General features: G+C 42.5%; 1 protein-coding gene across 1 annotated transcript in view; it reads right to left on the bottom strand.

Annotated features, from left to right (window-relative positions):
- DGKB (diacylglycerol kinase beta) overlaps positions 1 to 23389 on the bottom strand; it is a 579157-nt gene that overhangs the window by 467511 nt on the left and 88257 nt on the right. The window contains exon 2 of the mRNA XM_056518908.1: positions 17251 to 17474. Within this exon, the coding sequence (XP_056374883.1) occupies positions 17251 to 17329 (79 nt within the window). The 5' untranslated portion in view covers positions 17330 to 17474. The remainder of the gene's footprint in view (positions 1 to 17250; positions 17475 to 23389) is intronic.

Here is a 23389-nt window from a genome sequence, read left to right as displayed (position 1 = left end):
CTGTCCTTTATAGTGTTTACCGCTTTACAGAGTTTAGTATCATCTGCAAAGATTGCTACTTTACTATTCAACCCCTCTACAAGGTCATTAATGAATATATTAAATAGGACAGGACCCAAGACTGACCCCTGTGGTCCCCACTAGTAACAGTCACCCAATCAGAATAAGTATCATTAATAACCACCCTCTGTTTCCTATCACTGAGCCAATTACTTACCCACATATAACCTGAAACTGCAATTGTGCAATGTTATGCCCCATCTTTTTGAAATGTGCAGGTATCAGGAATAGTAAATCATTACAACGGATTGTTGACTTGTGTCTATTTATGCGGTCTCCTACACGCTGGGATGTTTCCCCAACGTATAGGAGACTGCATGAACACTTAAAAGGCTACTCCGGTGGAAAACATTTGTTTTTTTTTTTAAATCAACTGGTGCCAGAAAGTTGAACAGATTTGTAAATTACTTCAATATAAAAATCTTTACCCTTCCAGTACTTTTTAGCAGCTGTATGCTACAGAGGAAATTCTTTTCTTTTTTGTCTTGTCCACAGTGCTCTCTGCTGACACCTCTATACGGGCATCAGGTGTCAGGCGAGAGCACGACGGACAAGACAAAAAGAAAATTAAAAAAGAAAAGAATTTCCTCTGTAGCATACAGCTGCTAAAAAGTACTGGAAGGGTAAAGATTTTTTTTTATTGAAGTCATTTACAAATCTGTTTAACTTTCTGGCAACAGTTGATGATGTAAAATGATGAAAAAAAAATGTTTGCCACCGGAGTACCCCTTTAATCAAGTAGATAACGTTTTTTGATTTACACATAAAAAAAAACTTTTACTGGGAAAACTTGACCTGTATGAGGATGTACAATTCTATCCCCCTGATTATATTGCTGCACTGAGCACAATTTAAACATGGAGATGTACCAAATTTTCTGGTACTCAGAAGGGTTTGATTTGATTTCTTATTGGATCCCACATCTGCACGAATTAATTTATCTTTGTGGTTCGGGAGACGTTTGTTACACACCAAAGGGGTATTCTGAAACTCCTGTATTTCAGGGTATGCTTTACCTAAAATTGGCCAATGTGCACATATAACCGCATCAATCTTACCCATCAAACGGTGATACATTCTGACAAGTGGGACACAATTCTCCATAGATCTATTCTCCCGGGGTCTACCTATGGAAATGGCATTTATCACCCTGTTGGGGTATCCTCTCACAAAATTTGTTGGATATTCCCCTAAGCGTATCTCTCTTATGGAAGGGTCTGTAACAATTCTCTGAATCCTCTGTTTCTAAGAGAAAGGAATAGAGTTTTTAATAGCTGGGGGGTATAGCATAACAAGCTATTTTTATCTGTTGGTTTCTGATAGAGGTCTCTATACAGACCAACCTGGCCATCCTTCAGTAGGAGGGTATCCAAAAAATTAACCTGCACAGTATCCATTGTGAATTTTAATTCATCCCAGATGTCATTCAAATGATCAAAAAAAAAATCCAGAGTCGAACGTGGCCCCTGCCATATGCATATGATATCATCAATAAAACGTCATCAACAAAACGTCATCAATAAAGCGTCGCCATGTCTTGGCATGTGTCCTAAATAGCTCATTACAATATACAAACTGTTCCTCGAACCATGATATATATATATATATATATATATATATATATATACACATATATATATATATATATATATATATATATATATACATATATACACATTAGCATATGGGGGGGGGGGGGCATCGCAGAACCCCAACGCAGAACCTCTGCGTTGCACATAAAAGGTGTCCTCAAATAAAAAATAGTTACCATTTTACACTATGTTCAGCATATCCAGATTCATTTGCTGTAATATTGCATGCCATAATAAAATACAGAAGAAGCATTATTCCTACGAGTGCCTGGATTCTTTCCATTACAAAACCTGGGTCAGCTGACCTTCTGTGAACTACAGAATTACATCACCACCAGTCGGATCCCTCCTGTTTGCCCCCAAATACCTTCCTCCTCATGACAATATTTCTTTAAAAAACATACTTTATATAAGAAAAGGCATCAAAACTTTACATATTGTGAACTGACCCTAAACCCACTTATGAGTCAAATCAGTTTACTTGGGTGACCTCCAGCATGACCAAGTGCAGTGATCAGACTACACCCCTTCTGTCTGCAAAGCCAGAGGATTCATGGGAAATGTAGGCAGCATTAGGAAATCATTTGAGAAATGAAATCGCAATCAGTGTTGCACAAAACCCCCATACCTGCAACATCAACTAAAACAGGTAAGCACAAGGCATAGAGGCAGATCCTCTACATTATTAAACAATACTCTACATTATTCTCTAACAATAGCCTGTGCTGCACAATTTAAGCAAGAGTGCTTATTTAACCCCTTCACAACCCCTCAAATTTTGATTTGTGGCTCATGTTTCCTTCCTTCTCACATCTTAAAGGGGTACTCAGCTGCTCAGCGTTTGGAACAAACTGTTCAGAACGCTGGAGACGGGAGCTCGATACTTCATAGCCCCGCCCCCTAAATTCAAGTCTATGGGAGGGGGCGTGACAGCCGTCACACCCCCTCCCATAGACTTGCATTGAGGGAGAGGGGCGTGACGTCATGAGGGGGGCGGGGCTATGATGTCATGAGTTCCTGGCGCTGACTCCAGCATTTGGAACAGTTTGTTCCAAACGCTGAGCAGCGGAGTACCCATTTAAGATGCATATCTTTGAATTTTTCCACAAACAAAGCAGTTTTATTTATTTATTTTTTTTATTGCGGGACAAGTTGTACTTTTCATTAGCGCAGTTTCTTTTATCGTATAATGCATTACGGAGCCAGAAATAAATTATATGTAGTGCAAAATTTAAACGAAGCAAAATACCGTAAATATATTTATATAGAATTACACAATGTTGAGGGAATTATATATTTTTTATCACAATACGATAAAACAGATATTCTAAGTTTATTATATCGATCAGTACAATTCCCAATGGTTCCAAAATGTAGGTTTCTTTTTATGGATAAAAATAAATAAAAAATAAAAAAAAAACGTAAAAAAATAAAAAAAAGTTCTGACCCCCCTACAAAGTTTTTATAGTTCTGGCTTTTTGATCACTTCACTCTTAAACCCAGGCAGCACATTTTCTTGGGTCGGCCCTGATGGCTTTCCTCTCATTCCTGGTCCCCAGAATGGCTCCCTCTTCATTTTTCCTCCGCAGCAAGGATCATCTCATTCATGGTTCCCACCATGGCTCCCCTCTCATTCTTGGTCCCCAGCATGGCTCCCCTCTCATTCTTGGTCCCCAGCATGGCTCCCCTCTCATTCTTGGTCCCCAGCATGGTTCCCCTCTCATTTCTAATCCCCTGCATGGCTTCCCTCTCCTTCTTGATCCCCAGCATGGCTCCCCTCTCATTCCTGATCCCCAGCATGGCTCCCTATCTCATTCCTGGTCCCCACCATGGCTCCCTTCTCATTCCCGATCCCCAGCATGGTTCCCCTCTCATTTCTAATCCCCAGAATGTCTCCCATCTCATTTCTGGTCCCCAGTATGGCTCCCCTCTCATTCCCGATCCCCAGCATGGCTCCCTATCTCATTCCTGGTCCCCACCATGGATTCCTTCTGATTCCTGATCCCCACCGTGGCTCCCTTCTCATTCCTGATCCCCAGCATGGCTACCCCTCCCATTCCTGATCCCTAGCATGGCTCCTCTCTCATTCCTGATCCCCAGCATGGCTCCCCTCTCATTTCTGGTCCCCAGCATGGCTCCCCTATCATTTCTGGTCCCAGCATGGCTCCCCTCTCATTCCTGATCCCCAGCATGGTTCCTTTTTCATTCCTGATCCCCACCATGGCTCACTATCTCATTCCTGATCCCCAGCATGGCTCACTATCTCATTTCTGGTCCCCACCATGGCTCCCTTCTCATTCCTGATCCCCAGCATGGCTCCCCTCTCATTCCTGATCCCCAGCATGGCTCCTTTTTCATTCCTGATCCCCAGCATGGCTCCTTTTTCATTCCTGATCCCCAGCATGGCTCCCCTCTCATTCCTGATCCCCAGCATGGCTCCTTTTTCATTCCTGATCCCCAGCATGGCTCCCTATCTCATTCCTGATCCCCACCATGCTCCCTATCTCATTCTTGGTCCCCACCATGGCTTCCTTCTTATTACTGATCCCCACCATGGCTCTGCTCTCATTCCTGGTCCCCAGCATGGCTCCCCTCTCACTCCTGGTCCCCAGCATGGCTCCCTCTAATTCCTGGTCCCCATCATGACTCTTCTCCCCATTGTTGCGTTGAGCTTCGCCCTCCCAGTCTCTGACAGCCTCCCTCCTCCTACCTCTTATCCAATAATGTTTGCTGGTCCTGGAAATGCTTCTCCTATCGTTCTCTCAAATCCAATGATACGGCACAATGCTGGCAGCATCTCTACCTTGATGTCCCCTGTAAATCTCCTTCTTCTTCTAGATTTTGGTAACTCGGTGCAGTGAAACTGCTTTTAGATTATTCAGACCACATATAGATCCAATATGTGGTGTTTTTTAAGGGAGTTCTAAGTGTAAAATGTTTGTAAAATGGCATTTGGTAATGGCAAATGGCATAAAGGGGGGGGGGGCTGTCTATAGAGGGGCAGCTACTATGGTCATGTTTCCCAACCAGGGTGCCTACAGCAGTTGCAAAACTACAACTCCCAGCATGCCCGGACAGCCTTCGGCTGTCCGGGCATGCTAGGAGTTCTGGTTTTGCAACAGCTGGAGGCACCCTGGTTGGGAAACACTGATCTATGGTAATAGGAGCAGAATAGGTCACAGAAATAAATTGGTCTAGATGGGGGATGGTCTTCCCAAATATTTAGTCTTCTCTGCAGTTTTCATAGTATTATTGTTTTTTTTATTTTCCTTAGGATGATACAATCCTGTACTTGCTTTTGGGTTCAAATTGCGAAAAACAAACAAATTAAGCAATATATTTAGCTTACACCACGGCCACCTGACGTGTTTTAACAATGGACGTCACACCAACACACAACACAATGGGAGCGGTGGGGGATGCAGCAGATTGCAGCATGCGGAGATCGTGCTTTCTAGAGCAGCGCAAACTTTGTGGCATAAAATCCAAACTAACTACTCGTTATTACACATTCCCAGTTGCTATGACGATTCGTATACTGCAATGCTACACGCACATGGTAATCCTTTTATGAGTTGTGTCATACAGAAGAAGGGCCATGGATACAATAAGGACGTGGGTGGGTTCTCACAAACTACTCCGACTGTTTGATAATGTTAATAACAAATAATGTAATTTATGAAAAACCCTTCAAGGTCTGGAAGACAGAATACGACTGCAGCACGAACACCGCGCTCCTGAGACAACATCATATACCATCTGCATCAATAAATGATAAGGAACAAAGCTGTTATAGGAGCGCATCAACCCGAATGAGGGGTAAGGGAAGATATATGGGTACAGTTACTGTGAATTGTCCTCTGCTTTGTATCTGCTCCTATATACAAGAATATAACTACTATAATACTGCTCCTATATACAAGAATATAACTACTATAATACTGCTCCTATATGCAAGAATATAACTACTATAATACTGCTCCTATATACAAGAATATAACTACTATAATACTGCTCCTATATACAAGAATATAACTACTATAATACTGCTCCTCTATACAAGAATATAACTACAATAATACTGCTCCTATATACAAGAATATAACTACAATAATACTGCTCCTATATACAAGAATATAACTACTATAATACTGCTCCTATATAAAAGAATATAACTACAATAATACTGCCTCCTATATACAAGAATATATCTCTATAATACTGCTCCTATATACAAGAATATAACTACTATAATACTGCTCCTATATACAAGAATATAACTACTATAATACTGCCTCCTATATACAAGAATATAATTACTATAATACTCCTCCTATATACAAGAATATAACTACTATAATACTGCTCCTATATACAAGAATATAACTACTATAATACTGCCTCCTATATACAAGAATATAATTACTATAATACTGCTCCTATATACAAGAATATAACTACTATAATACTGCCTCCTATATATAACTACTATATAACTACTATAATACTGCCTCCTATATACAAGAATATAACTACTATAATACTGTCTATATACAAGAATATAACCACTATAATACTGCTCCTATATACAAGAATATAACTACTATAATACTGCTCCTATATACAAGAATATAACTGCTATAATACTGCCTCCTATATACAAGAATATAATTACTATAATACTGCTCCTATATACAAGAATATAACTACTATAATACTGCTCCTATATACAAGAATATAACTACTATAATACTGCCCCCCTATATACAAGAATATAACTACTATAATACTCCTCCTATATACAAGAATATAACTACTATAATACTGCTCCTATATACAAGAATATAACTACTATAATACTACTCCTATATACAAGAATATAACTACTATAATACTGCTCCTATATACAAGAATATAACTGCTATAATACTGCCTCCTATATACAAGAATATAATTACTATAATACTGCTCCTATATACAAGAATATAACTACTATAATACTGCTCCTATATACAAGAATATAACTACTATAATACTGCCCCCCTATATACAAGAATATAACTACTATAATACTGCCTCCTATATATAACTACTATATAACTACTATAATACTACTCCTATATACAAGAATATATCTACTATAATACTGCTCCTATATACAAGAATATAACTACTATAATACTGCTCCTATATACAAGAATATAACTACTAGAATACTGCTCCTATATACAAGAATATAACTACTATAATACTGTTCCTATATACAAGAATATAACTACTATAATACTGCTCCTATATACAAGAATATATCTACTTTAACACTGCTCCTATATACAAGAATATAACTACTATAATACTGTCTCCTATATACAAGAATATAATATTATAATACTGCTCCTATATACAAGAATATAACTACTATAATACTGCTCCTATATACAAGAATATAACTACTATAATACTGCTCCTATATACAAGAATATAACTACTATAATACTGCTCCTATATACAAGAATATAACTACTATAATACTGCTCCTATATACAAGAATATAACTAATATAATACTGCTCCTATATACAAGAATATAACTACTATAATACTGCCTCCTATATACAAGAACATAACTACTATAATACTGCTCCTATATGTCACGATGCCGGCTGGCAGGTAGTGGATCCTCTGTGCCAGAGAGGGATTGGCGTGGACCGTGCTAGTGGACCGGTTCTAAGCCACTACTGGTTTTCACCAGAGCCCGCCGCAAAGCGGGATGGTCTTGCTGCGGCGGTAGTGACCAGGTCGTATCCACTAGCAACGGCTCACCTCTCTGGCTGCTGAAGATAGGCGCGGTACAAGGGAGTAGGCAAAAGCAAGGTCGGACGTAGCAGAAGGTCGGGGCAGGCAGCAAGGATCGTAGTCAGGGGCAACGGCAGAAGGTCTGGAAACACAGGCAAAGAACACACAAGGAACGCTTTCACTGGCACTAAGGCAACAAGATCCGGCGAGGGAGTGAAGGGGAAGCGAGGTGACACAGGGAAGTGCACAGGTGTAACCACTAATTGGAACCACTGCGCCAATCAGCGGCGCAGTGGCCCTTTAAATCGCAGAGACCCGGCGCGCGCGCGCCCTAGGGAGCGGGGCCGCGCGCGCCGGGACAGAACAGACGGAGAGCGAGTCAGGTAGGGGAGCCGGGGTGCGCATCGCGAGCGGGCGCTACCCGCATCGCGAATCGCATCCCGGCTGGCAGCGGAATCGCAGCGCCCCGGGTCAGAGGACGTGACCGGAGCGCTGCCGCGGGGAGAGTGAAGCGAGCGCTCCGGGGAGGAGCGGGGACCCGGAGCGCTCGGCGTAACAGTACCCCCCCCCTTGGGTCTCCCCCTCTTCTTAGAGCCTGAGAACCTGAGGAGCAGACTTTTGTCTAGGATGTTGTCCTCAGGTTCCCAGGATCTCTCTTCAGGACCACAACCCTCCCAGTCCACTAAAAAAAAATTTCTCCCTCTGACCTTTTTGGCAGCTAAAATTTCTTTGACCGAGAAGATGTCCGAGGAGCCGGAAACAGGAGTGGGAGGAACAGACTTGGGAGAAAAACGGTTGAGGATGAGTGGTTTGAGAAGAGAGACGTGAAAGGCATTAGGGATACGAAGAGAGGGAGGAAGAAGAAGTTTATAAGAGACAGGATTAATTTGACACAAAATTTTGAAAGGACCAAGATAGCGTGGTCCCAACTTGTAGCTAGGGACACGGAAGCGGACATATTTAGCGGAGAGCCATACCTTGTCTCCAGGGGAAAAAACGGGGGGAGCTCTTCTTTTCTTATCCGCGAACTTCTTCATGCGTGATGAAGCCTGTAAGAGAGAATTTTGGGTCTCTCTCCATATGATGGAAAGGTCACGAGAAATTTCATCCACAGCGGGCAGACCAGAGGGCAAGGGAGTAGGGAGGGGGGGAAGAGGGTGACGGCCGTACACCACGAAAAATGGGGATTTGGAGGAAGACTCAGAGACCCTGAAGTTATACGAGAATTCGGCCCATGGGAGGAGATCTGCCCAGTCATCCTGGCGGGAGGAAACAAAATGTCGCAAATAATCACCCAAGATCTGGTTAATCCTTTCTACTTGTCCATTGGACTGGGGATGATATGCAGAAGAAAAATTTAATTTAATCTTGAGTTGTTTACAGAGAGCCCTCCAGAATTTAGACACGAATTGGACGCCTCTATCCGAGACAATCTGCGTAGGCAACCCGTGAAGACGAAAAATGTGTACAAAGAATTGTTTAGCCAACTGAGGCGCTGAAGGAAGACCAGGAAGAGGGATGAAATGTGCCATTTTGGAGAATCGATCAACGACCACCCAAATAACAGTGTTGCCACGGGAAGGGGGTAAATCAGTAATAAAATCCATACCAATCAGAGACCAAGGCTGTTCGGGGACAGGCAGAGGATGAAGAAAACCAGCGGGCTTCTGGCGAGGAGTCTTATCCCGGGCACAGATAGTGCAGGCTCGCACAAAGTCCACAACATCCGTCTCCAGAGTCGGCCACCAATAGAAGCGGGAGATGAGTTGCACAGATTTCTTGATACCCGCATGACCTGCGAGATGGGAGGAGTGACCCCATTTGAGGATTCCGAGGCGTTGGCGAGGAGAAACAAAGGTCTTTCCTGGAGGAGTCTGCCTGATGGAGGCAGGAGAAGTGGAGATCAGGCAGTCAGGTGGAATGATGTGTTGCGGAGAGAGTTCAACTTCTGAGGCATCCGAGGAACGAGAGAGAGCATCGGCCCTAATGTTCTTATCGGCAGGACGAAAGTGAATCTCAAAATTAAATCGGGCAAAGAACAGAGACCACCGGGCCTGGCGAGGATTCAGCCGTTGGGCAGACTGGAGGTAGGAGAGGTTCTTGTGGTCGGTGTAGATAATAACAGGAGAACTTGATCCCTCCAGCAGATGCCTCCATTCCTCAAGTGCTAATTTAATGGCTAGAAGCTCTCGATCCCCGATGGAGTAGTTCCTCTCCGCTGGAGAGAAGGTCCTAGAGAAAAAACCACAAGTGACAGCATGCCCGGAAGAATTTTTTTGTAGAAGAACAGCTCCAGCTCCCACTGAGGAGGCATCAACCTCCAATAGGAAGGGTTTGGAAGGGTCAGGTCTGGAGAGGACGGGAGCCGAAGAAAAGGCAGACTTGAGTCGTTTAAAGGCGTCTTCTGCTTGAGGAGGCCAGGACTTGGGATCAGCATTTTTTTTGGTTAAAGCCACGATAGGAGCCACAATGGTAGAAAAATGTGGAATAAATTGCCTGTAATAATTGGCGAACCCCAAAAAGCGTTGGATAGCACGGAGTCCGGAGGGGCGTGGCCAATCTAAGACGGCAGAGAGTTTGTCTGGATCCATCTGTAGTCCCTGGCCAGAGTCCAAATATCCTAGAAAAGGAAGAGATTGGCATTCAAACAGACATTTCTCAATTTTGGCATAGAGTTGGTTGTCACGAAGTCTCTGAAGAACCATACGGACATGCTGGCGGTGTTCTTCTAGATTGGCAGAAAAAATTAGGATATCGTCCAGATATACAACAACACAGGAGTATAACAGATCACGAAAAATTTCATTGACAAAGTCTTGGAAGACGGCAGGGGCGTTGCACAGTCCAAAGGGCATGACCAGATACTCAAAGTGTCCATCTCTGGTGTTAAATGCCGTTTTCCACTCGTCCCCCTCTCTGATGCGGATGAGGTTATAGGCGCCTCTTAAGTCCAATTTAGTGAAGATGTGGGCACCTTGGAGGCGATCAAAGAGTTCAGAGATGAGGGGTAAGGGGTAGCGGTTCTTAACCGTGATTTTATTAAGACCGCGGTAGTCAATGCAAGGACGTAGGGAGCCATCCTTTTTGGACACAAAGAAAAATCCGGCTCCGGCAGGAGAGGAGGATTTACGGATAAAGCCCTTTTTTAGATTCTCCTGGACGTATTCGGACATGGCAAGAGTCTCTGGGGCAGAGAGAGGATAAATTCTGCCCCGGGGTGGAGTAGTGCCCGGGAGGAGGTCGATAGGGCAATCATAAGGCCTGTGAGGAGGTAGAGTCTCAGCTTGTTTTTTGCAGAAAACATCCGCGAAGTCCATATAGGCCTTAGGGAGACCGGTTACTGGAGGAACCACAGAGTTACGGCAAGGGTTACTGGGAACCGGTTTTAGACAGTTCTTGGAACAAGAGGACCCCCAACTCTTGATCTCCCCAGTGGACCAATCCAGGGTAGGGGAATGAAGTTGAAGCCAGGGAAGTCCAAGGAGAATTTCCGAGGTGCAATTGGGGAGGACCAAAAGTTCAATCCTCTCATGATGAGATCCGATGCTCATAAGAAGGGGCTCCGTGCGGAAACGTATGGTACAGTCCAATCTTTCATTATTTACACAATTGATGTAGAGGGGTCTGGCGAGACTGGTCACCGGGATGTTGAACCTGTTGACGAGAGAGGCCAAAATAAAATTTCCTGCAGATCCAGAGTCCAAGAAGGCCACTGTAGAGAAGGAGAAGGCAGAGGCAGACATCCGCACAGGCACAGTAAGACGTGGAGAAGCTGAGTAGACATCAAGGACTGTCTCACCTTTGTGCGGAGTCAGCGTACGTCTTTCCAGGCGGGGAGGACGGATAGGACAATCTCTCAGGAAGTGTTCGGTACTAGCACAGTACAGGCAGAGGTTCTCCATACGGCGTCGTGTCCTCTCTTGAGGTGTCAGGCGAGACCGGTCGACCTGCATAGCCTCCACGGCGGGAGGCACAGGAACAGATTGCAGGGGACCAGAGGAGAGAGGAGCCGAGGAGAAGAAACGCCTCGTGCGAACAGAGTCCATATCTTGGCGGAGTTCCTGACGCCTTTCGGAAAAACGCATGTCAATGCGAGTGGCTAGGTGAATAAGTTCATGTAGATTAGCAGGAATTTCTCGTGCGGCCAGAACATCTTTAATGTTGCTGGATAGGCCTTTTTTGAAGGTCGCGCAGAGGGCCTCATTATTCCAGGACAATTCTGAAGCAAGAGTACGGAATTGTACGGCATACTCGCCAACGGAAGAATTACCCTGGACCAGGTTCAACAGGGCAGTCTCAGCAGAAGAGGCTCGGGCAGGTTCCTCAAAGACACTTCGGATTTCCGAGAAGAAGGAGTGTACAGAGGCAGTGACGGGGTCATTGCGGTCCCAGAGCGGTGTGGCCCATGACAGGGCTTTTCCGGACAGAAGGCTGACTACGAAAGCCACCTTAGACCTTTCAGTGGGAAACAGGTCCGACATCATCTCCAGATGCAGGGAACATTGGGAAAGAAAGCCACGGCAAAACTTAGAGTCCCCATCAAATTTATCCGGCAAGGATAAGCGTATCCCAGGAGCGGCCACTCGCTGCGGAGGAGGTGCAGGAGCTGGCGGAGGAGATGACTGCTGAAGCTGTGGTAGTAACTGTTGTAGCATAACGGTCAGTTGAGACAGCTGTTGGCCTTGTTGCGCTATCTGTTGTGACTGCTGGGCGACCACCGTGGTGAGGTCAGCGACAACTGGCAGAGGAACTTCAGCGGGATCCATGGCCGGATCTACTGTCACGATGCCGGCTGGCAGGTAGTGGATCCTCTGTGCCAGAGAGGGATTGGCGTGGACCGTGCTAGTGGACCGGTTCTAAGCCACTACTGGTTTTCACCAGAGCCCGCCGCAAAGCGGGATGGTCTTGCTGCGGCGGTAGTGACCAGGTCGTATCCACTAGCAACGGCTCACCTCTCTGGCTGCTGAAGATAGGCGCGGTACAAGGGAGTAGGCAAAAGCAAGGTCGGACGTAGCAGAAGGTCGGGGCAGGCAGCAAGGATCGTAGTCAGGGGCAACGGCAGAAGGTCTGGAAACACAGGCAAAGAACACACAAGGAACGCTTTCACTGGCACTAAGGCAACAAGATCCGGCGAGGGAGTGAAGGGGAAGCGAGGTGACACAGGGAAGTGCACAGGTGTAACCACTAATTGGAACCACTGCGCCAATCAGCGGCGCAGTGGCCCTTTAAATCGCAGAGACCCGGCGCGCGCGCGCCCTAGGGAGCGGGGCCGCGCGCGCCGGGACAGAACAGACGGAGAGCGAGTCAGGTAGGGGAGCCGGGGTGCGCATCGCGAGCGGGCGCTACCCGCATCGCGAATCGCATCCCGGCTGGCAGCGGAATCGCAGCGCCCCGGGTCAGAGGACGTGACCGGAGCGCTGCCGCGGGGAGAGTGAAGCGAGCGCTCCGGGGAGGAGCGGGGACCCGGAGCGCTCGGCGTAACACTATATACAAGAATATAACTACTATAATACTGTCTCCTATATACAAGAATATAATATTATAATACAGGCATATAGCTACTGTAAACACCATTAATCACTATCTGGATGAGACATGTCACACATTAGTCTTGTGATCTAAACACAATTAACTACTATAAATAAAGGAAATAAACGATAATACAATTCCCATAGTAGAAGACTATAACACCAATAATACACAATATGATGTAACATGTTATTTGTGTTTGGATCACTATCCTAATGTGTGACAAGTCTTCTCCATACAGGGATTGATGGTGTTTACACTGGATACATGTTACATTTCTCTATGATGAATGGATCTATATTTAGATTATGTAGATTTCTTTATTTTCTATTTTCTTCTTGCAGATTTTTGGAGTCGGTGAATTCCTCAGTTCGCTCCTCTGAGCTTTGCTGAAGTCTCTTCTTTAGCGTCATGTTTTGCTTTTGGGAATATGTGAAATCTTTTTTTTTTTTTTACAATTATTATGAATTACATTTATTATTCTTTATCTTGTCCCGAGACGACTTATAACATTTCACACACTGCTCCCTTCTACTCATCCAAAGGTATAAGGGAAATATATACTTTAGAGGAAACTATGATTTTAACTTATGGCTATTATTTTTATACATATTTATATGAAAGTACAGAGTCAAGATTAATTCTTATTTAGAATATAGTTTAATTTAGACCTAGATAGATAGATATGAGATAGATAGATAGATAGATGTGAGATAGATAGATAGAAAGATAGATAGATACAGTCATGGCCGTAAATGTTGGTACCCCTGAAATTTTTCAAGAAAATGAAGTATTTCTCACAGGAAAGGATTGCAGTAACATGTTTTGCTATACACATGTTTATTCCCTTTGTGTGTTTTGGAACTAAACCAAAAAAGGGAGAAAAATCCAAATTGGACATAATGTCACCAAACTCCAAAAATGGTCTGGACAAAATTATTGGCACCTTTCAAAATTGTGGATAAATAAGATTGTTTCAAGCATGTGAGGCTTCTTTATACTCACCTGGGGCAAGTAACAGGTGTGGGCAATATAAAGATCACACCTGAAAGCAGATAAAAAGGAGAGAAGTTCACTTAGTCTTGGCATTGTGTGTCTGTGTGTGCTACACTAAGCATGGACAACAGAAAGAGGAGAAGAGAACTGTCTGAGGACTTGAGAACCAAAATTGTGGAAAAATATCAACAATCTCAAGGTTACAAGTCCATCTCCAGAGATCTAGATTTACCTTTTTCCACAGTGCGCAACATTATCAAGAAGTTTAGAACCCATGGCACTGTAGCTAATCTCCCTGGGCATCGACGGAAGAGAAAAATTGATGAAAGGTGTCAACGCAGGAAATTTAAGATGGTAGATAAGCAGCCCCAAACAAGTTCCAAAGATATTAAAGCTGTCCTGCAGGTTCAGGGAGTATCAGTGTCCGCGCGAACTATCCATCGACATTTAAATGAAATGAAATGCTATGGAGGAGACCCAGGAGGACCCCACTATGTAGGAGACCCAGGAGGACCCCACTATGGAGGAGACCCAGAAGGACCCCACTGCTGACACAGAGACATAAAAAAGCAAGACTACATTTTGCCAAAATGAACTTGAGTAACCAAAATCCTTCTGGGAAAACATCTTGTGGACAGATGAGACCAATATAGAGCTTTTTGGTAAAGCGCATCATTCTACTGTACCGAAAACGGAATGAGGCCTACAAAGAAAAGAGCACAGAATCTACAGTGAAATATGGTGGAGGTCAGTGATGTTTTGGGTTGTTTTGCTGCCTCTGGCACTGGGGGCCTTGAATGTGTACAAGACATCATGAAATCTGAGGATTACCAATGGATTTTGGGTCGCACTGTACAGCCCAGTGTCAGAAAGCTGGGTTTGCCTCCAAGATCTTGGGTCTTCTAGCAGGACAATGACCCCAAACATACATAAAAAAAACTCCCAGAAATGGATGACAACAAAGCGCTGGAGAGTTCTGAAGTGGCAGCAATAAGTCCAGATCCAAATCCCATTGATCACCTGTGGAGAGATCTTATAATTACTGTTGGGAAAAGGCGCCTTCCAATAAGAGACCGGGAGCAGTTTGTAAAGGAAGAGTGGTCCAACATTCCGGCTGAGAGGTGTAAGAAGCTTATTGATGGTTATAGGAAGAGTGGTCCAACATTCCGGCTGAGAGGTGTAAGAAGCTTATTGATGCTTATAGGAAGCCACTGATTTCACTTATTTTTTCCAAAGGGTGCGCAACCAAATATTAAGTTAAGGGTGCCAAAAATGTATAGTTCCAATACACATAAAGGGAATAAACATTTGTTACTGAAATCCTTTTCTGTGAGAAATAATTCATTATCTTGAAAAATTTCAGGGATGCCAACATTTACGGCCATGACTGTATATAGATAAATAGATATGAGATAGATATGAAATAGATGGATAGATAGATATGAGATGGATAGATAGATATGAGATAGTTAGATGGATAGATATTAGATAGATAGATAGATATGAGATAGATAGATAGATAGATAGATAGGTAGATAGATATGAGATAGATAGATATGAGATAGATAGATAGATATGAGATAGATAGATAGATAGGTAGATAGATATGAGATAGATAGATAGATAGATATGAGATAGATAGCTGGATAGATATTAGATAGATAGATAGATATGAGATAGATAGATACGTAGATAGATATGAGATAGATAGATAGATATGAGATAGATAGATATGAGATAGATAGATAGATATGAGATAGATAGATAGATATGAGATAGATAGATAGATAGATAGATAGATATGAGATAGATAGATAGGTAGATAGATAGGAGATAGATATGAGATAGATAGATAAATAGATATCCACACCAAATAATAATTCCGCAGCACTCCAGGATAAGTGAAACTTGAGTGAGGTTTATTGGCCTCACATCATCGCCCATTTGCAGCCTTTTTCAAGCTTGAAAAATGCTGCAAGCGGGCAGCTGAAACGTCACTATGATGTCAGGGCAATAAACCTCACTCAAGTTTCACTTACCCTGGAGTGCTGCGGAATTATTATTTGGTGTGGATATCTCATTTGGACCCTTGACCTGGGACATTTATCTTGTTACTACATCTGTGTGATTGAGCTGCTCTGCTTTACTATTTTAGATAGATAGATAGATGTTAAATATATAGATAGATAAATAGAAAGATTGATAGATAGATAGACAGACATAAAGACAGACAGATAAAATCAAGAAAGATTCCAGCAGATATCCAAATAACAGTGAAAACAAGGTGCTTTCTTGGCCCATGTCCAGATGCAACATTTCAACAGCATCACATTGTCGTTCTCAAGAATTCACTCATCACCTTAACGCACTTTATAGTTGTGCAGCTTCTACCTTTGCAAATAGATGATAGGTAGATAGATAGATAGATAGATAATAGATAGATAGATAATAGATAGATAGATAGATAGATAGACATGAGATAGATAGATAGATATGAGATAGATAGATAGATATGAGATAGATAGATAGATATGAGATAGATATGAGATAGATATGAGATAGATATGAGATAGATAGATATGAGATAGATAGATAGATATGAGATAGATAGATATGAGATAGATAGATATGAGATAGATAGATAGATAGATATGAGATAGATATGAGATAGATATGAGATAGATAGATATGAGATAGATAGATAGATAGATAGATATGAGATAGATAGATATGAGATAGATATGAGATAGATAGATATGAGATAGATAGATATAAGATAGATAGATAGATATGAGATAGATAGATATGAGATAGATAGATATGAGATAGATAGATATGAGATAGAGAGATAGATATGAGATAGATAGATACATAGATAATAGTTAGATAGATCATAATATGCCTAAAAGATTGAGTGATTTAGTAAATACATTGAATTACTTATCTTGCACTGATCTTTTACCACATTTCTCATATTGACAATAATATTTAAAAAATCGATTTGCCCCCCAAAAAAAAAAAAAAAGATTTTAGTTTTATAGATAATAGGTCCAGGTCACTATAAAACGGGCAGACAGGTACCCAAGCCAGGAGTGACCATCCTGTTCCCGCTAATACATCTTATAATGACAAGATAGCGATATGAAGATATCTACGGTAGTGATGTGCCCCCAGGTAGCCCGCCGTTACCATACAGTGCACATTCCCTTCACAGCATTCCCACTGCTCACTGGAAATTAAGTGTGAAGATTAAAATATTCAAAGCAAATCATACTTACATTCTGCATACTTTTGAAGTTGAGAAAATTCTGCAGGGCTGAGATTGACCCACTTTTCTTGGTTAGTCATTATGGTCATAGAGATTCCAAAAGGACAAGTGTGACGGTCTGAAGGCAGAAATAATTGATATCAGATTCTTCCGATCCCCAAGAGTCTTCAGTCCGCGGCAAGGGGATTATTACAGAGAAGAAATCCTCTATGAAGTCATTGTGCATTTAATACCCTGAAAGAAGAGGAAAAAAAACAATTAAATATTACAAAAAAAAAAAAAAAATGAAAATAAAATATGGCATCACTCATTTCCTTTTATTCTCCCTGCAGAATTGGGCAAATTAATTTCCTGGCGTATATTTAAAATCATTTATCCTATTTGCTATTTTATTAAGCACTGATTGCTTGAATAATTATTAATTTCTTAATTTCTTTACCACCAAAATTTTTACTCAAAAAATATATATTTTTATAAAAAATGTGCCCAGGCTGTCTGATAAAATGAGAACAAACAAAAAAAACAAAAATAAAAAATACTGTACTTTCCTTGCTCCCCTGCAGCCTTTCTTACTGCATCACCTTGTCTCCACTGTGCTACATATCCTGATGCCGCTGACAATATGTCAATGATTGACTGGATGTATAGCGCAGTGGAAACCAGGTGCTGTGATAAGGGAGGCTGCAGGGGAGCAAGGTAAGTATAGTTTTCGTTGTAAGGGAGGCTGCAGGGGAGCGAGGTAAGTACAGTTTTTGTAAGGGAGGCTGCAGGGCAGCGAGGTAAGTACAGTTTTTGTAAGAGAGGCTGCAGGGGAGAAAGGTAAGTACAGTTTTTGTTGTAAGGGAGGCTGCAGAGGAGCGTGGTAAGTACAGTTTTTCTAAGGGAGGCTGCAGGGGAGCGAGGTAAGTACAGTTTTTGTAAGAGAGGCTGCAGGGGAGCAAGGTAAGGACAGTTTTTGGTGGTAAGGGAGGCTGCAAGGGAGCGAGGTAAGTACAGTTTTTTCGTGGTAAGAAAAGCTGCAGGGGAGCAAAGTACAGTTTTTTGCTATAAGTACAGTTTTTGGTAGTAAGGGAGGATGCAGGGGAGCAAGGTAAGTACCGTTTTTGTTGTAAGGGAGGCTGCAGGGGAGCAAGGTAAGTACAGTTTTTGTAAAGGAGACTGCAAGGGAGCGAGGTAAGTACAGTTTTTCTGTGGTAAAGAAAGCTGCAGGGGAGCAAAGTACAGTTTTTTGCTGTAAGTACAGTTTTTTGCTGTAAGTACAGTTTTTTGGTAGTAAGGGAGGCTGCAGGGGAGCAAGGTAAGTACCGTTTTTTGTTATAAGGGAGGCTGCAAGGGAGCGAGGTAAGTACAGTTTTTCTGTGGTAAAGAAAGCTGCAGGGGAGCAAAGTACAGTTTTTTGCTGTAAGTACAGTTTTTTGGTAGTAAGGGAGGCTGCAAGGGAGCGAGGTAAGTACAGTTTTTCTGTGGTAAAGAAAGCTGCAGGGGAGAAAAGTACAGTTTTTTGGTAGTAAGGGAGGCTGCAGGGGAGCAAGGTAAGTACAGTTTTTTATTGTAAGGGAGGCTGCAGGGGAGCGAGGTAAGTGCAGTTTTCGGTGGTAAGGGAGGCTGCAGTGGAGCAAGGTATATCACATAATCACATTACATAAAGATTCATACAGCATAAACAGCTCTCAAAAGAGGATCACAAAATCATGTTATTTGTAGTTTTGCTACGGCCCAAGAGCCACAGGATAGAGAATATTGCATTAGAAATAAATAAAAAAATACATTTTGTTGATGCCTTCAATACTTAGAGGGGTACACAATCTCATCAGGTGAAAAAAATGAAATGCTGCATAAGTATATTGCATACTTGCCTGTCTGCCCCAGTAATGAAACCACCAAAAATCAATTTGTCTTGTGGGTCTGTAATTCTCACCCTTAATATTTTCCTCTCACTACTTCCTGGATAAGCAGTTGCTCAGTACTACAATTCCCAGAATTCATTGCTTTCCCTCAGTACTTTATCACAGCCCTATTACCCTGCCTACTGTCCTTTCACAACCCTGCAGTCAGTAAATCCTGCTGGAGGAGTTGGTCAGAGTTGGTGACATCACTTAGGCACTACATATCCTGATACAATGTCAACATGTCAATGATTGGCTGAGCAGCAATGTGATATACCGCAGCATCAGGATGTATAGCGCAGTGGAGACCAGGTGCTGTGATATGGGAGGCTGCAGGGGAGCGAGGTTAGTACAGTTTTTTGTGGTAAGGGAACCTGCAGGGAAGTGAGGTACAGTTTTTTTTGTGGTAACAGAGGCTGCAGGGAAGTGAGGTAAGTACAGTTTTTGCTGTAAGGGAGGCTGCAGGGGAGCGAGGTAAGTACAGCTTTTGTTGTAAAGTAGGCTGCAGGGGAGCGAGGGAAGAACAGTTTTTGGTGGTAAGGGAGGCTGCAGGGGAACAAGGTACAGTTTTTTGTGGTAAGTACAGTTTTTGGTGGTAAGGGAGGCTACAGGGGAGCAAGGTAAGTATAGTTTTTGGTGGTAAATGAAACTACAGGGGAGCAAGTAAGTACAGTTTTTGGTGGTAAGGGAACCCACGGAGGAGCAAGGTACAGTTTTTTGTGGTAAGGGAGGCTGCAGGGGAGCTAGGTAAGTACAGTTTTTAGTGGTAAGGGAGGCTGCAGGAGAGCAAGGTAAGTACATTTTTTGGTGGTAAGTACAGTTTTTGGTGGTAAGGGAAGCTGCAGGGGAACAAGGTATATCACATGATCACATAAAGATACAAACAGCATAAACCGCTCTCCAAAAAGGATTACAAAATCATGTTATTTGTAGTTTTGCTACGGCCAAAGAGCCACAGGATAGAGAATATATATAGAAATGAAAAAACATTACATTTTGTTGATGCTAAGAGGGGTACTCCATTGTCAGGTGAAAAAAACTAAATGCTGCAGAAGCATTGCTTACCTGTCTATACCAGTTATGAAACCACCAAAAATCCATTTGTCTGTAATTCTCACCCATAACATTTCCTCTCACTACTTCCTGTACTTTATTACCGCCCTCTCACCCTGTCTACTGTCCTTCCACAGCCCTGCAGTCAGTAAATCCTGCTGGAGGGGCTGGTCAGAGTTGGTGACATCACTAAGGGGGTGGGGCTAGAGCTCAGAGACAAGATCCAGCCACACTTCCTGAGACAGCAGAGGATGATGTGTTGTCCCTGGAGGGAGGAGCTGCTGAGACAACACCATACGGACAATGAAAGGACTAAACAACCCCCTGTCAAAAGAGAGGGAGGAATCGAGAAGCTTTTGAGATGATTTCACAACTTCCTGTCAAGAGAGAAGAAGTAGCCAGGAACTGCTCAGACAACACCACCACCTATAATAAGAGGACTACACAAATTCCTGTCAAGAGTGGCAAGAATCGGGGGGGGGGCTTCTGAGACAATTTCACACTGACAATTAGAGGACTCCACACCTTCCTATCAAGGGAGAAGAAGTACCCAGGATCTGCAGAGAGGACACCATCTTGAAAATAAAAAGACTACACAACTTCATGTCATGAAAGAAGGAGGAGCAAGGGAGCTGCTGAGAAAACGCCACATTGACATTAAAAACTACACAACCTTGTGTCACGAGAGAGGGAAGAGCCAGGAGCTGCTGTGACAACACTACACTGACAATGAAAGGAATACACAACTTTATGTCAGGAGAGAAGGAGGAACTGGGGAGCTGCTAGGATGACATCACACTGACAATAAGAGGACTATACAACTTCCTGTCAGAAGAGACGGAGGGTCAGCTGAGACAACACCAAACTGACAATGAGAGGACTATACAACTTCCTGTCAGAAGAGACGGAGGGTCAGCTGAGACAACACCAAACTGACAATGAGAGGACTATACAACTTCCTGTCAGAAGAGACGGAGGATCAGCTGAGACAACACCAAACTGACAATGAGAGGACTAGAGTGTTGAATCGTGCAACAACATGCTGAAGCCAGAACAATTTGTGATAACACTATATTCATAAGTTATATGTATCGGGGTGATGATTTATTTAAATACAATTTTCTCAGAACAGAATACCCCTTTAATAGTTTTTTTTTTCTTTTTTGTGCTTTTTTTAAGTAAAAAATTGTGAAGAACTCATAGTAAATGAATACAAGTCAAAAGATCAATTAAAATTTTTTTGGCATTCAGAACACAATCTAAACTAGCTGAAGGGTTTGTAGATATCAAAAACAACCAATAAGCATAAATCCTGTTACTACAAGATGTAGCGAAGAACTGAGATGCAGAAAAGCCAAAAGCAATCATAAATATTCCCTTGGTTTCACGCGTTTCAAACCTTCAGCCCTATTCCCCATTCTGTTTTATGTGTTGCGATCTCCTTACTTGGGCAATTTTCCAATCTAGAAGAAAATTATTTCAAAAGTTGTAGATGTCTGACATCTCAAGGACATGAAGGGAGAGGGAAGGGGTGTATGCGGCGATATACTGGGCTCAACATAGAAGTATACACGGAGGGCGGCATTAACGCTTCATGCTCGGAATACTGTGAAGGTTCGGTCAACAAATTCAGCTTGAAGTCCATTATAAATGGAATTCAACGAAAAAGTATCACATTTTCGGTACTACATGAGAACCCGTTAGGAACCACAATTCAGTATTAAGTGTAAGTATTGAAGGGTGAAGACACTACAGTCACCCCTGGGCGCTAGTGCCCCTAGTGTACAAAGTACAGAACAACGCCAGCTAATTGGGTGTGAAAGTGAATGTATTACCTAGATTTCTTTTTAATGATTACAGCAAAATGTATGTACACAGTAACATCACCAGCAGAATAGCGAGTACAGCTCTGGAGTATAATACAGGATATAACTCAGGATCAGTACAGGATAAGTAATGTAATGTATGTACACAGTGACCTCACCAGCAGAATAGTGAGTACAGCTCTGGAGTATAATACAGGATATAACTTAGGATCAGTACAGGATAAGTAATGTAATGTATGTACACAGTGACCCCACCAGCAGAATAGTGAGTACAGCTCTGGAGTATAATACAGGATATAACTCAGGATCAGTACAGGATAAGTAATGTAATGTATGTACACAGTGACCTCACCAGCAGAATAGTGAGTTCAGCTCTGGAGTATAATACAGGATATAACTCAGGATCAGTACAGGATAAGTAATGTAATGTATGTACACAGTAATATCACCAGCAGAATAGTGAGTACAGCTCTGGAGTATAATACAGGATATAACTCAGGATCAGTACAGGATAAGTAATGTAATGTATGTACACAGTGACCCCACCAGCAGAATAGTGAGTACAGCTCTGGGGTATAATACAGGATATAACTCAGGATCAGTACAGGATAAGTAATGTATTGTATGTACACAGTGATCTCACCAGCAGAATAGTGAGTACATATCTGGAGTATAATACAGGATATAACTCAGGATCAGTACAGGATAAGTAATGTAATGTATGTACACAGTGACCTCACCAGCAGAATAGTGAGTACAGCTCTGGAGTATAATACAGAATATAACTCAGGATCAGTACAGGATAAGTAATCTATCATATTTACTAAGTGATGGCTCTTTTTATGCAGATGATATCTATTTGTAAATTGCAGAATAGTGCTGCGAAGCGAATATATGTTTTACAGGCGCATTTGTTTGTTTTCCCTGCAGGTATAGTATACACAGCAGCTCCGTCATTTACAGTAGATTGGAAAAACGGTATAATTGTCAGGATGACAACCGAACAGGAAACTTAAAGCATTTGCACTAAGTACAGAAAATGACACGCCCCCCCCCCACCGTACACTGGGGCTGAAAGGCTCCGCACATTATCCATTTAGATTCCATGGAGGGCACCGAGCTCAGTCACGACTTCTCTCTTTGTCTGAGCTCAATGCCTTATTGCAATTCTCCTTGAATCTAAACTTCAATACCACCAGAGGAGTCGTGTTTACAGCGCTGCCACCATATACTTACAGCCACGCAAATAAACCCCCAATGGAAAGATCCAGGTCCCTTTATTGAAGGGGATGTCTTATTATCCATCACAGCGAAAACAAAGAACTTCCGCCTATGTATTTCCATGACTCACTAACATGGTGCAGGGAGGTGAATGAGCAGGCGA

The sequence above is a fragment of the Hyla sarda genome, chromosome 5, assembly GCF_029499605.1.
Source record: "Hyla sarda isolate aHylSar1 chromosome 5, aHylSar1.hap1, whole genome shotgun sequence".
Classification (NCBI taxonomy): domain Eukaryota; kingdom Metazoa; phylum Chordata; class Amphibia; order Anura; family Hylidae; genus Hyla; species Hyla sarda.
The sequence above is the reverse complement of the archived record's forward strand: the minus strand, read 5'-3'. Positions and strand labels throughout refer to the sequence as shown.